Source organism: Cricetulus griseus, assembly GCF_003668045.3.
Source record: "Cricetulus griseus strain 17A/GY chromosome 1 unlocalized genomic scaffold, alternate assembly CriGri-PICRH-1.0 chr1_1, whole genome shotgun sequence".
NCBI lineage: Eukaryota > Metazoa > Chordata > Mammalia > Rodentia > Cricetidae > Cricetulus > Cricetulus griseus.
This window is the reverse complement of record NW_023276807.1, coordinates 131,353,685-131,370,670: the sequence shown is the minus strand read 5'-3', so window position 1 is coordinate 131,370,670 and position 16,986 is coordinate 131,353,685. Positions and strand designations below refer to the sequence as shown.

The following is a 16,986-nucleotide window of genomic DNA, read 5'->3' as shown; positions in this document are numbered from 1 at the left end:
GAATCTCTCTGATGCAGGAAATGAGAAGATGGATAATAGTGTTACAAGATAGATTTATTCATTTATTTGTTTATGTGGATGCATGTATGAGCCAGAAGAGAGGATCAGATCTGCTAGAGCTGAGTTGCAGGTGGCTGTGAGCTGCCTGATGTGGGTGCTGGGAGCTGAACTCAGGCCCTCTGAAAAGCACTATACTCTCACAACTGCTGAGTCATCTGTCCAGCTCTTACAAGATGTATTTTAAATGGAAATGTTTTGTAAAAATCAAACAAAATGAGAAGTTTTATGTACTCTGAAAAACTTTAGACCTATTTTATTTTTTATTTTATTCTTTTTGTTTTTCAAGACAGGGTTTCTCTGTATTGCTTTGGAGCCTGTCCTGGAACTCTGTAGACCAGCTGGCCTCAAACTCACAGAGATCCACTCTCCTCCCAAGTGCTGGGATTAAAAGCATGTGCCACCAACCTAATTTTTAAGTAATTGGAAAAAATGTTACCTATAATCCACACCTACTGTGCCAGCCCATCTATTTCTATTTTGTTCACCTTCCCCTCCTCACGCATCTGCATTCAGGAATTCAAAAAAATCAACAATGCTAACTGTTCTTGGAAAGCCTCTGCAGGCAAAGTGACTGCTGTGTGGGTGGGGGGGTTCCTGCACCCACACTGTGGCACAGTTGCCCATTTCCCTCTTCTCTTTTTTCTCTGCATTTTCAAGTCATTCAGAAACAGGCAGGAAATAGTTCAGCTGATCCTACCTTGCTGCATTCTACTTGCTGAGAGCAACACAAATAACAACTTTCCCTTTGAAGACAGGAGGATTCTGGGAAATGTAGTAAAGGGGAGTGGCCATGTGATCCCCGGGAAGAGAGGAAGCATAAGGCAGGCGTCCTTGGTAAGATAAGTCCTTATAAAAATATATAGATTAATAGTTATGGTTGATAATTAAGACTGAGCTAGCAAATAAGAAATCCTAGTCATTGGCCAGCAGCACTGTAACTAATATCAGACTCTGTGTGTTGCTTGGGGTCTCTAACATGGTAGTGGAACTCAGGTGGCTGGCAGAAAGAGTTATCATTACAGACAACTTGCAGGAGTCAGTTTTCTCTTTCCTCCACATGGGCTCTGTGGACTGAACTCATGTCATCAGGTTGGGTGGCAAAAATCCTTAGCTTCTGAGTCATCTTGCTGACCTCACAAATTGGAAATTTGCTCATTCTTCTCATGTATAAAACAAAGAATTATCAATAAGGGTTCATTTGTTTTAAGATTTATCCAGATTTAAAGACTTACCGTGGAAAAGGTCCTAGGCCAGAAAGGTCTAAGAGCCTAAATGGCAGTACTATGCAATTTAATTACTGACCAGTACGGAGCTCAACAAGCAGGCTTGGTCAACACTGCTATAAATGGAAATGGCTTTGAAAACTCTATCTTTTCAGAGGACTGACAGCTGTGATGGACTGTGGAGCTGGTGACTCAGACAGGGACCTACCCGTGCAGCAGGGAGCTGCAGGAGCCAGGGATCTTGTCGACATTGGCATCTTTAGGCACACTGTATATAAAACCCCAAGACTCATCACTCCTTCAGAGAAAAACATCCTGCCTGAACTAGCTTCAGCTTTTATTATTAGCATTTAAGTCACAAATTGTTTGCAGCAGAAAGGCCCTCGTCTCCAGGGAGGAGACTGTTTTTCCTGTCCTTCCCCAGCTTACACAGCCTGAGATTGCTCTCCTGGAGCTAGGAGCTCTCTCTCCGCAGGTGGTGGTTCTGGTTTGGCCTGGGCAGGGGTGCCTCACTCATCCATCCCCTGTAGTCTAGTCTGCGCTCAGTTCAGCCCCTCTTGGCAGAGTTTCTCCCACAAACCATGGAATTCAACTTCTCAGCTGTTTCCAGACTATCAACAACCAGATCTCCCCACCCCCTGCTCAGTTCTAGTCCTCACATGACCCACAGAGCTAAAGGAATATGGGAGAAAGTGAGTGAGACAGGGCATTTTTTTTTTCTCTCCTATTTCCAAGGTATAGGAAACAAAAACTCTGAAGTTACTGGCAAGAAAGACTGAAGCCCACAGCTAGACATACATCCTGTAACTCTTGTTAGTATAGCAAGCATCTAGTTATGAGACTTTTATTTTTACATATGGTCTAAATAAACATCATGACATCTCACAATTTTCCAAACCATAAGATGGCTTTTACTAGCCATCTTACTTTAGTGATCCCCCCAAAAAAAGCTAGAAAATAAAAACCAAGTTGGGGAGAGAGTTATGCAAAAAGGAGTCATGAGCAGTTTAAGAACACAGATTCCTGTCACAGAAGGAAAGTTTTCAAAGGTTCTTGTGGACAGACAGAGGAAGTAAAGGTAATAAATAGTCCAGCATTCTGGGAGATGAGGAGGAAGGAAGCTAACACTCTCTAAGACTCAAAGACAAGTGTTAAGGGCTGGGGAGATGGCTCAGTGGTTGGTTGAGAGAGCTTGCTGCTCTTCCAGAGGACCCAAGTTCAATTCTGGGTACCTATATTAGGCACTTCATATTACCTGTCACTCCAGTTTCAAAGGATATGATACCCTCTTCTGGCCTCTCGGATATTCATACACATGGCATATACTCATATAGGCTCACACATATATATACAATAAACAGACAAACAAACAAAAAGCAAGTTTTAGCACTTTTGGAATTTAGAATCAAGATGTCTATTCAAAGTTTATGCAAAGTAGTGTAGAATCAGTGCTTCTGAGCAGTCCCTTAAGATGCTCCCCGAGGGGCTCAAGAGATGACGGGCCCTTGCTATGAAAGCATGTGGAACCATAGTACCCACATAAAAACAGGCTACTATGGCACAAGCCTATAACCCCAGTTCTGGAGAGGGAGAGACAGGAGATTCTCTAGGCCATACTAGCCAGTAAATCAATGAGAGACACTGTCTCAAAATAATGTGGGGAGGGATAATGGAAGACAGATCACCAACCCCTGGCTGCCTTATGCATGAGCATGCATAAGCACACATACGTACATGTATGTGTACACACACACATGCGAATATCCTCTCTGGTTCTAGAAATAAATCTTGAAAAAGCATGAGGTTACAACCACTTGAAAACAGAAGAGGTGACTAACGGAGGGCCGCGAGGAGCAGGGTCTGACCTACACTCACAAGATAAGGACTCCTAGGCAACCAAGCCTGACTACATAGTTATAAAGCCAAGCAAACCAGCACAGGATGACAACAGATGTTGCTTAACGGCAGGAGAATGCTGGCTGGCAGACACATGGGGGAAGCTCACCAAAGACCCTGGCTACAAAGCCGAGTGGGAACTGTGAGGCGAACACCGTGAGAAACCAGGGAGCTGCGTAGAGGCTGGGGCCAATTTCGTGCTCTTCCAGGTGATTGTAGAGGTCTCTGTGGTAATCATGGAGGAGCCGTGACAGCTGGTACATCTGGATCTGCAGGAACACACATGCACAGGGGTTGGGAACTATGTACCTACTACACGAATGGACTTACTCATCTCACGGGGTGGGAGGGGACTCTTAGCCCTGTTTGTGCTCTGATTGGCTTAGGGTATACACTGACTTTAGTGACAAATGTATTCAATCAGAGCTTCTGGGGACAGGCTCACACAAGGTCAGCGGAAGAGGACAGAGTAATGCTGCTGGGTCTGCTGCTACCTCCTTCATTGTCCCTTTGTGCCCCCTGGCTAAGAGACCCTAAATGCCACTGATGAAAGCATCTTAAAAGTTCCCCTACAGACAGATACACATTCTCAGAAAAACTCCAACCAAGGGGAATTTGAAACAAAAAACTCCTGCTGGGTAGCAGTAAGCCAAGGTCACCTTCATCATAGTTCCAAAAAGTAAATCCACTGTCTGTGTTCAACAGCCAGTTTCCTTTGGACTCCCAGAATCACTCCATCAAACCAATTTCTTTAGGTTTATAACAAAGAAACATACAGATTCTGGGCAACTTAAAGCAATAAGTGTCTTAAGATGAATAAAAAACAAAACAAAACAAAAAACCTTTTCAAGCTAAAGTTCCACTCTGGGGCCAAAGATCAGGGAATGCTGCCCTGGTTCCGTGTATCCTGTGGTTCGCATAGGTCCTCAAGCACCCTAGAGCATCTATTTCCCATCTGGGCCTAAAGACTAAATAACCCAGAGAAGGCCAGAAACTGACACGATGTTCTTCTGGGTTGGACATGTACACTCGAAACTGGGAAAACAGAAATACAACTTAGATCACAAGTTTTCTTCAGCACCCGCCATGGCTTCTGAATAGAAAAGCCTAATCCTGATGAAGCATGAACAAGCTCTTATTAGAGTATGTGAAGTTCATTTAAGTCCACTCTGGTGACAGCTATCACACATAAAAGACAGTGGAGGAGTGGAGGAGTCTGATTGTGGGGAGCTAGTCTTACACAGTAGGTGGCTTCCCTTTGTGAAGTTCAGGTTCCCAGGGTTCACACCTACAGAAAGAGCTGAATGTGAAGGGACCAGCTCCCCCTTTCGGCAGCCATGACAGTAACATGTGCTTGCCATGACCTTGTCCTAGTCACTAGAAGTCAGATGCCTGCCTTGTGGCAAGGAACCAATCAGAAGTTAGCTGGCGGCGCTACGCTTTACGACTCTGGGTGTGCTTTACGGACAAGTGCACAGCAATGACGGGCAGAGCACAGCAACCACCCTGGGAGGACCTATGGGCCATAACAACCAATTGGCCAATCAACACAGGGCAAGCCCTCCAAGCCTGGAGGCACACCAATCTTGAGCCTGTGCCTACCCCTAGACACTCCCCTTACACTGCCCTACAAGATCTCTCTACAGCCCCTTCGAGCTGTCTTTGCTAGCCATCCGCCATGGCGGGTGGGTGAAAGACCCGAGCTAACATGGGGTTAGCTTGTTAAACAACAATAAAGCCTCATGCAGTTTGCAGCAAGTTTTCGAATCCGCCTGGTGATTGGGGTGACCGCGGTCCTGGGCTGGGACCCTGGAGGCCTGAGTTTTCTGGGGGTCTAACAAATGGACTTTAATAGCACACACTGGTGTTTTCAAGTCCTTAGCTCTAATGGTACATTCTGAAGCCCCTAAGTTATGGACCCCTCTGGGGAATGCATAAATGAATGTGTCCCCCACAGTGAAACAATGCTTAGGGACACCTCCAAATCAGGGCGCTCTCCACCTCTGGAAAGCAGCGAACACAGTGCTTGTCAAGCTAGACACACTGCTGTGTTGGTTTCTCTCCTTCCCTCTCTTCCTCCCTCTGTGCCTGGAAGCTGAGGCTAAAACCCAGGACTTTACCACATGTTAGGAAAACATTCAACCACTGAGCTACATCCCTAGACTTTCTGCTTTTGAGACAGGGCCTCACTATGTAGCTCAGACTAAACTCATTTGTATAGGCAGGACAGCTGACAACTTTGAATTCTCCTGCCTTGGCCTCCTAAAAGTGAGGCCTTACAGCACCAAGCCCAGCTTGGTTTTCTTTGGATAAATTTGTTCATTCATCAAATACTGAGAGGGCTTCTATCCCATACCAGCCACTGCTGGAAAATAGGGACACAATACTATCTTCTCCTCTCACTAAGGAAATCAGGACATGAGACGGTAGGAAGTAAATAACTGGGGTGATTTACGCCAGGGAATGTGTTGTCCTGAAGGCATGAGACAAGATAGCATGAAATGATGTGTCTAGGGTGAGGGGACCCAGAGTCAGCACAGGAAGGAAGAGCTTCTGTGATACAGTACATAACAATGGAGCTGAACCCTGGATGACAGGGGGTGCGGAGGGAGAGATGATCCCAGGAGGAGGATAGAGCAGATCACAGGCTTGGAGGCACTAGTTACATCACTAAGAAGAGATAAGAGTTAAGGTCCTGGAGCCAGACAGGCCTGGATTTAAATTCCACCTCTGCTATTGACTAGCTGTGTGTCGTGGATCAACTTCATATTCCTGTCTACCACTGAGCCAGTTAATAACATCATCATGACAGCCATCATGGGAAGCACATAGATCAGTGCCTAACACAGAATGAGTTAGCAGCAGCATCAGTGGAGAAGAACCCAGATCTGTCCAAAGAGGAATGATGCACCCGTTCAGCATTTTTTTTTTTAATTTATTTACATCACGGGGATGCTTGGTACCTGTAAAATAATCATGTCTGGCCGATACTGTTTCCGAAGACCCATGTCAAACATCAGGAACTTGAGCATCTTGAAAGCCTCTTCCTCACTCATATGAAGAAGCAAAATGCCTGCCACAAAGCTGAGACCTTGGCAGTATCCTACTTCCTGGTCCAGAAGCGAGTAGGCCTTCAGGATGTTGTAAAGTGACAGCTGGCCTGCTCCAAGCTGGGCAGAGAAGTATGGATGCGTTGGAAAGGTTCGCCCTGGGAAAAGAACACAGGTCAGGTGGAGCATACAAGAGGCCCACAGAATCAGAGAAGCAGCATGCTGCTGGTCAAGGGAATAAGACCTTTAGGTCATAACATCAGTGTCTCAATGTGGTCAGCTGATGGGTCCTAGGATAACATTTGCAACAAAAACACAGCAAATTATCAAGTTCTGTTGTTATATTTAGTATATTTGTTTTTGAGACTGGGTCTCAAGTTTGTAGCTCTGGCTGGCCTGTAACTTGCTGTGTAGACCAGGCTACTCAAAGACAGCAGCCCGGCTTCTCCCTCCCAGATGCTGGAATTAAAAGTGTGCACCATCTTGCCCAGTGAGTGGTGTTAGGTAAAATAAATTATAATTACCTTTAGTCTAGTTAATATCTGTGTTTCAATCAAAAACAAGAAAGCCACTGGTTCTGACAATAGAGTCTCAGTATTTTCTAGAAATTGACCCTAGCCCATGTTATTCAAAAGCTGTGACAGATCCTTCCCACAAGCTTTTCCAGACCATGAGTTCTGCCCACAAGTGGGTCTCACCACAGGACTCTTCTAAATCATGGGCTGAGATCTGAGACAGGCCAAGGGATAGTAGGCATTTTCCTTTACACAAAACAGTGACACTATGGAAAGAGGATAAAAATGGGTTTTAAAAATCATGATTATTTCCACAAAGTTACTACCAAAATAAAAAAGACATGGGCCAGTGAGAGGGCTCACGGGGCCTTTTTCTTTTTCTCTTATTCTTTTTTTGGGGGAGGGGGGGTTCTAGACAGGGCACCTCTGTGTAACAGCTCTGGGTGTCCTGGAACTGGCTCTATAGACCAGGCTGGTCTTGAACTCACAGAAATCTACCTGCTGCTGCTGCCTCCCAAATGCTGGGATTAAAGGCATGCGCCACCATGCCCAGTGGCTCACTGGGTCTTGTCATCAAGCTAACAATCTGAGTGTGATATCCAGGAATCACATGGTAGAAGAAAACTAACTCCTACAAGCTGTCCTCTAACCAACATGTGTGTTACAGCACAAATGTGTGCACAGACACAGACACAATCAATAAAATTAACATGAACAAAAGTTTAAAAGGTGGCACTACTTCTCTTTTCTTTTTTTTCTTGTTTTGCCTTTTTTCATTCAGGAGGCTTTTATTGCTGATAGCTGCCAAATCCCCTTGTGACATCCTGGTGACAGATGAAGAGAGTTTCTAAAGAACAGGAAAGTGACTAGAAAGTGCCACATTAAAAAGTTACAGAGGTGCATGGGACCAGCATAGACACAGGTGAGAACCATGGTCTGGCTGGTCATCAAAGGCAGCAAGTACATCTGGGCCACAGCAACTGCTAGCCATGGTTACCGGACAGCATCGGCAGAGTAGAGGATATGTACAGTCGCCCTACTGTTAGGGAGAAGTAAGCAGCAGTGCACACAAAAACACCCTCCATTAATCTGGAGATAGGCACACTCATTTCCCACTCCCAGATTTGTCCTTCAGGCTGGGTGAGGCCTCTGAGTGAGGCTTCCTGGAATCTCTAAGCCCTTGTTTCGCTATGTACAGCACTGAATGTGTGGACATGAACAGAATAGGCAAGGCACTTTTGTTAAGCTCTTGGCTATGATGCAGGATATAAAGAGAACTTAACACCACCTAGCTGCCATATTGAAAAGTTACAAGTGGGGCCAACAAGATGGCTCAATGGGTAGGCAAGCCTGATGACCTAAGGAATCCACGCATGGGTGGAAAGAGACAACTGACTTGACAAAGCTGTCCTCAGATCTCCACACATGCATCATGGCACACCTAGCCACACATACACAACACATGCATACACAATCATTTTTGTTTTTAAAGTTACAGGTTGAATTAATTTGAATACGATGTTTTGTTTAACATATACAATATTTTCAACACAGTATGTAACCAATACGAAAACATCAAGGCATTTTGCCCTCTCTTTTCATGTCGATGAAGTCCAGCGGGTTCTTTTGAATGACAGCACACCTTCACTTGGGCTTATCACATTTCAAGGACTCAGCAGCCACTTTCAGACGGCTTCTGTACTAAATAGGCCAAGAGTATTGTTTCCTTGGATTATCAAAGGCAGGCAGCATCCCCCTCACTCTGTTCCCTCACTGGTTCCCAGGCAGACTGGAGCACACCCTGCCCGACAGTCCCTTCCAGCATGAATATTCCTCTTCCCTATGAAAAAATATTTACTTTTTTATTAGGTGAGTCAAAGGTATGCACATCTTACATGTGACAGTCAGAGGACAACCTGGAGGAGCCAGTCCTCTCTTCTAACCTTGTAGGTCTGGCACAAAACTGGGGTTTGTGAGGCTTGGAGGCAAGCTGAGCCATCTCACCATCTCACTAGTTGCCCTTCTTCTAGCCCCATGCTTCTCAATTACAGCCAGAGGATCCTGGGAGTCTATTTAGAGTTTGTGAGGTCCACCTCCCTTTTTTCAACTACAGATCCATATAATGTCAGCCTTTCCTTTGTTTACTTAAAAGAATATAACTATAACAGGCTAAATAAAGGTAACATAATAATACAGTTGACTCTATTAAGTAAGCTACGAAAGAGGTTTTAAAAACTATAACACAATGTCATATTCATCACTCATTTTATTTTGGAAAATATCTGTTTTTCACTGTATATTTATATGGTGAGTTTCTTACAGTTATTTTAAAATAAAAACTTAAGTATTTTTAATTTTGTCAGTTTTAATTTCCAATGCAGTAAAAATTAACACCACATTTTCCATATAAGCCAAAGCTCTTTGGACTACTTGGTTTTAAAAGGGAAAGGGATCCCAACCTCCCAAGTTAGGCAACACTTGTTCCAGGCAAACAGTTTAACCACCTTCTTGGCTGCAAATCCAGACAAGAGGGGAAGACAGGCTACTTCAAAGAGAATGGACAACTTGGATTAAAAATGTTTCCTAGACAAGCCACTCCTGTGAAGCCAGTGCTAGTGTGGCAGCCCTCCAGTCAGTCACAAGGCATTACAGCAGCCCCTGGAAGGAAGGGGAGGCACACCTCATCAGGCCATCAGGCCTTATGAAAGTCACTAATGCAGCTCCTGGGCCTTGTGTGATGTACGTCCGAGGGCATCATCAACCTGATATACCTCACTGCTCACTCAGAGCTGGTGACTCCAGGTAAAACACTGTCAGCTGCTTGCTGTTCGTGCAAACTTTGGGAATAACACAACCAAAGTCCAGGGCTAAGTGTCTCTTGCAACAAGCCTGGCAGAACAACCCTAGGTATACCACTGGCTCTAGAGGACCCTGGCAGAGAAGGGTTAAGTAGAAACTGAGGAGTCCTTGCACAAACCCATTGGAATAAAGAGACAGCCTTCTCTAGTAAACTACACGTTATAATTTACCATGAGAGCTGGTAGGGAATTACAGGTCCTTCCAATCTCTGCTAAAGGAGACCTCGTAAAGGCTACCTTCATAGATCAAAAGAGATTATTAAATGGAAACTGTCAAATGGGTGGTACAAAGAAACTTCTATGGGCTGTGGAGTGGCGTAGTGGGTAAGAACACTGGCAGCATGAACACAGAAAACAGAGTTCAACCCCCCCAGAATCTATATAAGAAGCTGGAAGTGGCCATGAACATGCCTGTAATGCCAGCACTGTGGGTGGGTGGAGACAGGAGAGTTGCTGGGCTTGTTGGCCACCAGCTTAGCCCCAGATTCAGAGACAGACACCCATGTCAAAGGCATAAGGTGGAAAGTGATAAAGCAAGACACCAGATTTGGGCTCTGTGTGTGCCCTCCCAGTCAAATGCGCTTCCTATAGTGTGTGGCACATCTATGTGCCATAAAGCCCTTTTGCAATTGAAGCGGGTGGCACTGTTTGAGCTCTGTCCTAAGTACCTACGTTTCCAGAAGCACCAGAGTGAGCACAACTGCTAGGACTAACTCCTGGGGGCTCTGCATGCGAGCACCTGTGCCAACCTGCCACCTAGGATTTCTGGTTGGCAGCTTAAACCCGGGAAATGGCAGCAGTCTTGACTCTGGAAACTAAACACCAGAGGTCTTCTGAGGTGTTGGGAGGAGATGGATGCCAAGCAGCTGCTGGCAGAGCACTGGCTGACTAGGAGGGTACGGGACGGAAGGAAGTGGCACTCCACTGTACTCACTCTGTCACTCACACTTTGCTTTTTCACTGTCAGGTTACAGGATGTCTTGGCTGCTTTTGCTGTTGCCGTGATAAAATACTCTGACAAAAGCAACTTGAGAGGGAGGATTTGAGTTCACAGCTGAGGGAAGTCAAGGCAGCAGGCGCTGGAAGCAGCTGGTCACATCATGTCCAAAGTCAGAAAGGAGCAGTGAGTGCATGCATGCTAGGGTTTAGCTTGCCTTCTGTTTTTCACACACATCCCCTGCCCAGGGAGTGTCCTCGCTGCTCACAATTTAGACAGATAGTCATAATCAAGACAATTCCCCCCAGGCATGCCCGGAGGCTGGTCTCCCAGGTGATTCCAGAGTCTTGTCAAGTTGACAACTGACACTGTCACACAGGGCGTATTCAGAATGACCAAACAAAGTGACTTCATGTTGAGATCTTGATAATATCAGAAGCACACACTTTGTCAAATAATTTGAGACGCTGTTGGTGCAGGAATCTATTAGACTCTGGAACTGTGATGTTTAACTGACTTCTCCAGAGTCCAGTCTCATACTGGCTAGCGTGGCCACATGCCAAATTCTAGGCATGTTTCTGTCTTTTGCCATCAAGGTTCTTACTGTACCTACCCTTCAGTTAGCAATGAAGGCCTACTCATCTTTCATGAATCTTTGAAAAAGCAGAGTAATTTTTTTCTCAGGTTTGCAGCCTCTGGTTAAAACACATTAAGCGGAAAGAGAACCCATGACAGTACCTAGCCTGACCCTGAGCCTGAGTGACTCTTCTGGGCATGTGCTCTGCCTGTCTCCACCAGCTCAGGCAACCCTGGCACACCAGGCTTTCATGGGAGAAGCATCTCTAAGAAATCCATCAACAGCATTTCTGAGAGCAGAAACAGAGGCACACCTGTAATTGATGCAATGGGGATGCAGGCAGGGGGACTTTGGGCTTGGACCACATAGTGAGAACAGACCACATAAAAGAACAGCAAAGCTACTGCAGCACACTGAGAGAGAGACTCATGGCACCCTCAGAGTCTGCACGGTGCCACAACTTCACACATGGTAACAAGCCATAATAACAAGACAACAAGGAGATGATGATACAGGGAGGGGAGGGGCAGTTCCAACTCCTGCTCTGACATAATGACCTTTCTGTGTCTCTGGTCTAGATGGTGTTCTTCCTAACAAGTCCTTCCCATCACAGGAGAGGCTGCAGAGTCACCTGGTAGAGACAGATAACTGCTGGTAAGCTAGGATGGATACCAAGGAGGATATCTGGGACTCCCCAGCAAGAGTCAGAAATGAGGAGCCCAGACAGAAGGCACTCCATGCTATCCACCCAGGATGGAGAGTCACAAGGCCAAGAGGAGAAAGGCTATAGGCCTCAGGAAGTCGGGCCAGCAGATGGGGCTGGAGCCAGGGTGAAGACACATGGTACCTGCTAAGCCTGGTAGCAGCTTTCTCCTGGTGGGTTGTGGTCTGTGCTGAAGGAAAGGCAGGGGCAACATGTAAGGAAGTGGTCAGCAGAATCAGAAAGACAGGCCATGAGGTGCAAAGATGAAGGAGCTCTGCACAGAGCCCGGCAAGGGACTTCCTCCAGCTCTTGGGCCTCGGGTATCACTTCCATAGTAAGCAACTGCAGGGTCCACACAGGGCCGGCTAAAGACTAAGTCAGGTCACACTTGAAATCACATTTCATAAACTAGAGAACACAAGCAAACTATAAGGTTGACTATTTTTACTCTTTGAAGGAACAAATCTTCAAAAAAGCTGTTTAAGCAAAAGGCCAATTTCATAAAATAAAGCAAAAGACAGGAAAACAAATCCATGAAAAGCAAAAATATTTCCCATCAATGGCGCTTTTTCTTCCAGCTGCTATAGGAAAGCCACTTTGAAAGAAATGGAATCTGATGCCACTCTACAGTACACACTTTTCCTGGGCCCAGAGTCTGCCACTGTATATACAAAATACACAGAATAGACAAAATATACAGCTGGTGGTGTGAGTTGAGACCTGTCATGGCCAGAGCTGGGGGCCTTCTGTGACAGGCCTTCTTTATGTCAACTCCCAGCAGAGCTGGAGCCTTGCAGAAGGGCACCCAGACTCCACCACTGGGTCTGGGCCAGCAACCAGGGTTTCTGGTTCACACAGGGACAAGAGCTAATGTTAGCAGGGTCGCTGGATAAGTCTTAGGAGCCCTGTGGAGGTAACTTGGGACATGGATCACTGCAAATAGAGGTTCTTCAGGCCCTTGGGAGGACGTCTGGAGGTCATCCAAAGTGGAGACCAGGCGAGCACTGGGCCAGAGGTGAGGAAAGAGAAGGGTCAGCACAGTGGGGGTTAGGTGTCCCTGGCCTTGGGAGCAGAAATGAGAAGGTGGGGTGGAGCAGGGGTATGGAGGATGTGAATCAGGCCTTGTTCTCTAGGCGAGAGGCCACTGAGCTGGGGCTCACATAAATACTACTTCCTAGGGAGATGCCTGGCTGGTGGGGCGGGGGTGGGGCACATGGCTAATCTGGGCTTTACTTTCTTTCTGCAGAAAAGTTATGACATTCAAGCAGTCTGAGGCAGAGGGCTAACCATGCCCAGGAAGAGTAAGAGCAATGCAGACAGGAAGCCAAAGGAACAAAATGCAAAACAAGGAGAGAAATCTCTCCCTCATTTCCTCTCCTCCTCTCAAGCTATGGAGGAGTGAAGAAGGAAGGAAGGAGGTGGCGGTCTACGCACTCCCTGTCACACTCCTACCCCCACTTGGGTTTTCAGCTCACTTCACGTGACAGGAACATGATGTCACTATTTCTGTTATTTATCTGCCATTGTACAAACAGCCATCCATCCTCAGGGTCACCAGGACAAATGGGCTTTGGCTGGAGGCCTGCCATGCTCGTCAGCATCATCCTTCACCTGCCCCGCACTACTCTTCACCTGCCTAGCATCTCCATAGCAACATGGAACCTGCGGGGCTTGGGAGTCTTAGGGATGGCAGAATGGGTAGGTCCAACATCTCTGCTCTGATGACCATGTGACTTGATGCTCAGGGTATCAGCTTCCCAGAGAGGCTGTGGAAGGGGTGTGAGAGTGCCTCACAACTGACATGGCAGAAACATACAATGAGTACCTACCATGTGTCGGACACCGTCCTTGGAGTCGAGTGTATACTATAACGCAGCCCAAGGAGGCTGCATCCTACCAAGCAGAACTAGGGGTTAGGAGGAACAAGCACAATTTTCATGTCATACTCCTTATCAGCAAGTTATTTATGAGATCTTGAACAGGTTGTATAGCCTCTCTGTGCACTCATCTATGTGTAATGCTGTCAAAGATGACATTTAAAGCCAGCACTACAGAGCAGCCTGAAGATCACTACAGAAGCATGAGGTGTGTGGCTTGCAACTGCTCCTGCCCGACCCAGCTCACCTTCTTCATTGTGGCTGTAGCAAGTAAAGTACCCATAGAACGGAGCCACCGCAGTGCCCTGAGCAAAGATGGGAGACCTGGGGGACAGCCTCAGCATCCAGAACTGGCATTCTGGAAGCAAGACTACATGCTCCATCAGCAGCATATGAGCTACAGCCATGGAGCCAGCTCCCTGCAGCAGAGACAGGCCTTGTGAGCAGGAAGAGACTGCCACCTCCATCCCTACTTAGCCACCAACAGTCAGAGGGTGTCCTGTTCAATGTAAGTCCATTCTAAGTCGTCGTCGAGGTCTTCCCCATGGCAACTGTAAAGACATCCAACACACTGTTGCTGCCTTTTTGCATTTTAAAAACTATTCCAGAAATAAGGCATTGCTCACTTTTCAAGATGAAATTGGGAACACACAGCTTTCTACAATTTTTCTGATGAGTTCTGTTTGTACATCACAATCCTGAGAATGCTTCTAAAACTAAACCAAGTCAGTGTGTTTCTCCTGTAACTAAACCAAACCAGTATGTTTCCCAGGATGCTCCTTCAGTGGGCTGTAAACCATCCCTTGAAAATATGAATTACTGAATAAACCATTATTATATCTCAACATCTTTCATGACCATTTATACTTCCCCACACCCGACAACATGCCAAGCAGAACAAGCCAGCCACCATGCAAAGAGGGAGATGCTAATGCCCGCTCAGAGAGCATCTGTGACCACTGTAGGGTTTTGAAATGAAAAGTCCTGGCACTCAATTGCGACTGCTAACCCCAAGGGCAGAACACTGAATGTCTCCTGTGGATGGGCATACTCACCAAGGTCAATGAGGATGGCATGCTGCTGGGAGGTCAGTTTCTTTAAGAGTTCTTTGTAGGGCACATCCTTTGGCTGCTGTTTACTGGGAAAGGGATGTTTAAGGAGGAACTGCTCAGCTAGAAATTTCCAGATCTCACCCCGGTGATGACGTGGCACACCTTTAACAGAGTGGAAAGTGTTAAACCAGACTTTAAGCACAGAATTCAGATCATTGATAACAAATGAATTGTGTCATTTTTCATTGCTGCAAATTATCTGTATGTGTACATGTGTGCAGAGCCATGTGAGTATGGGTACACGTGCACTTGGAGACCAGGAGACAACCTTGGGTACTGTTTCTCAGGTACCCATCCACTTTATTGGTCACTCACTGGGCTGCATTCCCCAAGTAGGCTAGACTAGACAGTGAGCTCCAGGGGATCTGCCTATCTTTGCCTCTCAAGCACTGGGATTACAAGCATACACAGTCACTCCCAGCTTTTGACTGTGGGTTCTGGGAACTGAACTCAGGTCCCCATGCTTGTGAGGCAACACTTTACTGACTGTGCCATCCCTCAGTCTCCAGTTAATGAAATTCTTGTTCCATTATGAATTAACTACACAGAAAGGAACAGAAATGTGTTCAATTCCCTGCCTCCATCCCACTTGCACACCCCCCCCCCCTTAGCCTTGTTCCTCTTGCCTTCACCTTTCAAAAGATACATTATGATCTGACCTGACCAGGTTACATGCTACAAAAGACAAACCTGTGAATACGGTGGTAGGAATCCTGACCCCACCCAACCTAAAGCCAACTACGGATGCTCTAGGGAAATGAAAGATGGATACAAATGTCTCAGAAAAGGAAAAGAATCAAAGCAAGATAGAGCTCAGGTGACAGAGAGCTGGCTTTTTGTCTCTCAGCAACCAAGATTTCACAGCCCCCTTCAAGTAAGCCAAACCTTAAAGATGAAGGGAAAGGAAAGAAAACCAACCAGAAGGAAGTTATCTTGAGTAGGTCAGGATACCTTGGACAGTTGTTGGATTTTCCCCACCTCGTATATCAACTTGGGAGTAACGTAAAGAAGGCCTAGCTAAGTGACTGCATCCCATGCACTCTCTAGAAGTTTATCTTAGCATTAACTTGATGACTCTGAGCAATGAATGAATAGTGGGCTTCTAAAAGGATACACCCATTTTCCAACCCTGGGAACCTCTAGTGGCCTTGTTTCTGCAGATGTAGCTAAAGTGAGGACTTATGATGCCATTATCATGATTATAATCTGGACTCTACCTTGAGACAAGGGATCCTAACAACAGCGCCCAGAGAAGGAGTTGAAAACAGAAGCCAGTGTGTCTATGGAAGCAGAAGAGGAGAGCCCGTGTCAAGAAATGGGACAGCCAGCAGAAGCTGGAAAAGCCAGGTACAGTGGAGCTGACACCTGGACTTGGGACTTCAGAACTGTGAGAGAAAAAAGTGTGTGTGTGTGTGTGTGTGTGTGTGTGTGTGTGTGTGTGTGTGTGTGTGTTAACCTTTAAAATTAAATTTATTTGACAATTTTGTACATGTGTACAATGAATGTATTACTCTCCTCCTTCCTCCCCACTTTTTAAAGTTTCACGCACTATATTTTCATCATATTCTTCTCTTCCAACTGCTTCCAGAACCTCCTCACCTCCCTAACTTTATGTCTTTGTCTCTTTCAAAGTAAAACACACCCCTGAAATAAAACAAGAAAAAAAAAAAAAAGAAAAATGATAAAAACTACCAAGCCAAAACAAACAAACGAAAAGCACACGAAAAACTCTCTGAACCTATGGAGTCTGTTTTGGTTGGTCAATTACTTGGGAACATGGGGCCTGCCCTGGAATTTGGTTGACACTCTGTTGGAGAAAACGGAGTTTTCCTGTGCCAGCAGCTACCAGTAGCAAATAGCATGTTGGTTAGGGGTGGGATTCCATGTCCACTTCCACCTTCCAATACTAGAATTTTGTGTGACTTGAACTTGTGCAGGTCTTGAAACTTACTTTAAATAAAAAGTGTGTGTGGGGGGGGGATGTGTGTGCGCATGTGTGCCACCATGCTTGTGTGGCAGTCAGAAGACAATTCTCAAGAGCTGGTTCTCTTCCACCTTGAGGAACCTGGAGACTGAACTCAGTTCATCAGGCCTGCACGCAAATGTCTACCCACTGGACCTTCTCACTGACTAACTTGTGTTGTTTTAGTTACCAAGTCTGTAGTTATTCACTACACC

At 46.0% G+C, this 16,986-nt stretch overlaps 1 protein-coding gene across 5 annotated transcripts in view; it reads right to left on the bottom strand.

The window, feature by feature from the left end:
* Positions 1-16,986, bottom strand: part of LOC100755731 (TBC1 domain family member 1) — a 201,607-nt gene that overhangs the window by 16,548 nt on the left and 168,073 nt on the right. For 4 of the 5 annotated variants that reach the window (XM_027390722.2, XM_027390723.1, XM_027390724.1 and 1 more), the window contains 3 exons: positions 14,752-14,910; positions 6,143-6,387; positions 3,289-3,448 (listed from right to left, as the gene is read on the bottom strand). In XM_027390722.2, coding sequence (XP_027246523.1) covers positions 3,289-3,448; positions 6,143-6,387; positions 14,752-14,910 — 564 coding nt within the window. Of the gene's footprint in view, positions 1-3,288; positions 3,449-6,142; positions 6,388-13,885; positions 14,248-14,751; positions 14,911-16,986 lie in introns of those variants that run through there. The other variant, XM_035452227.1, reaches the window with a different exon arrangement.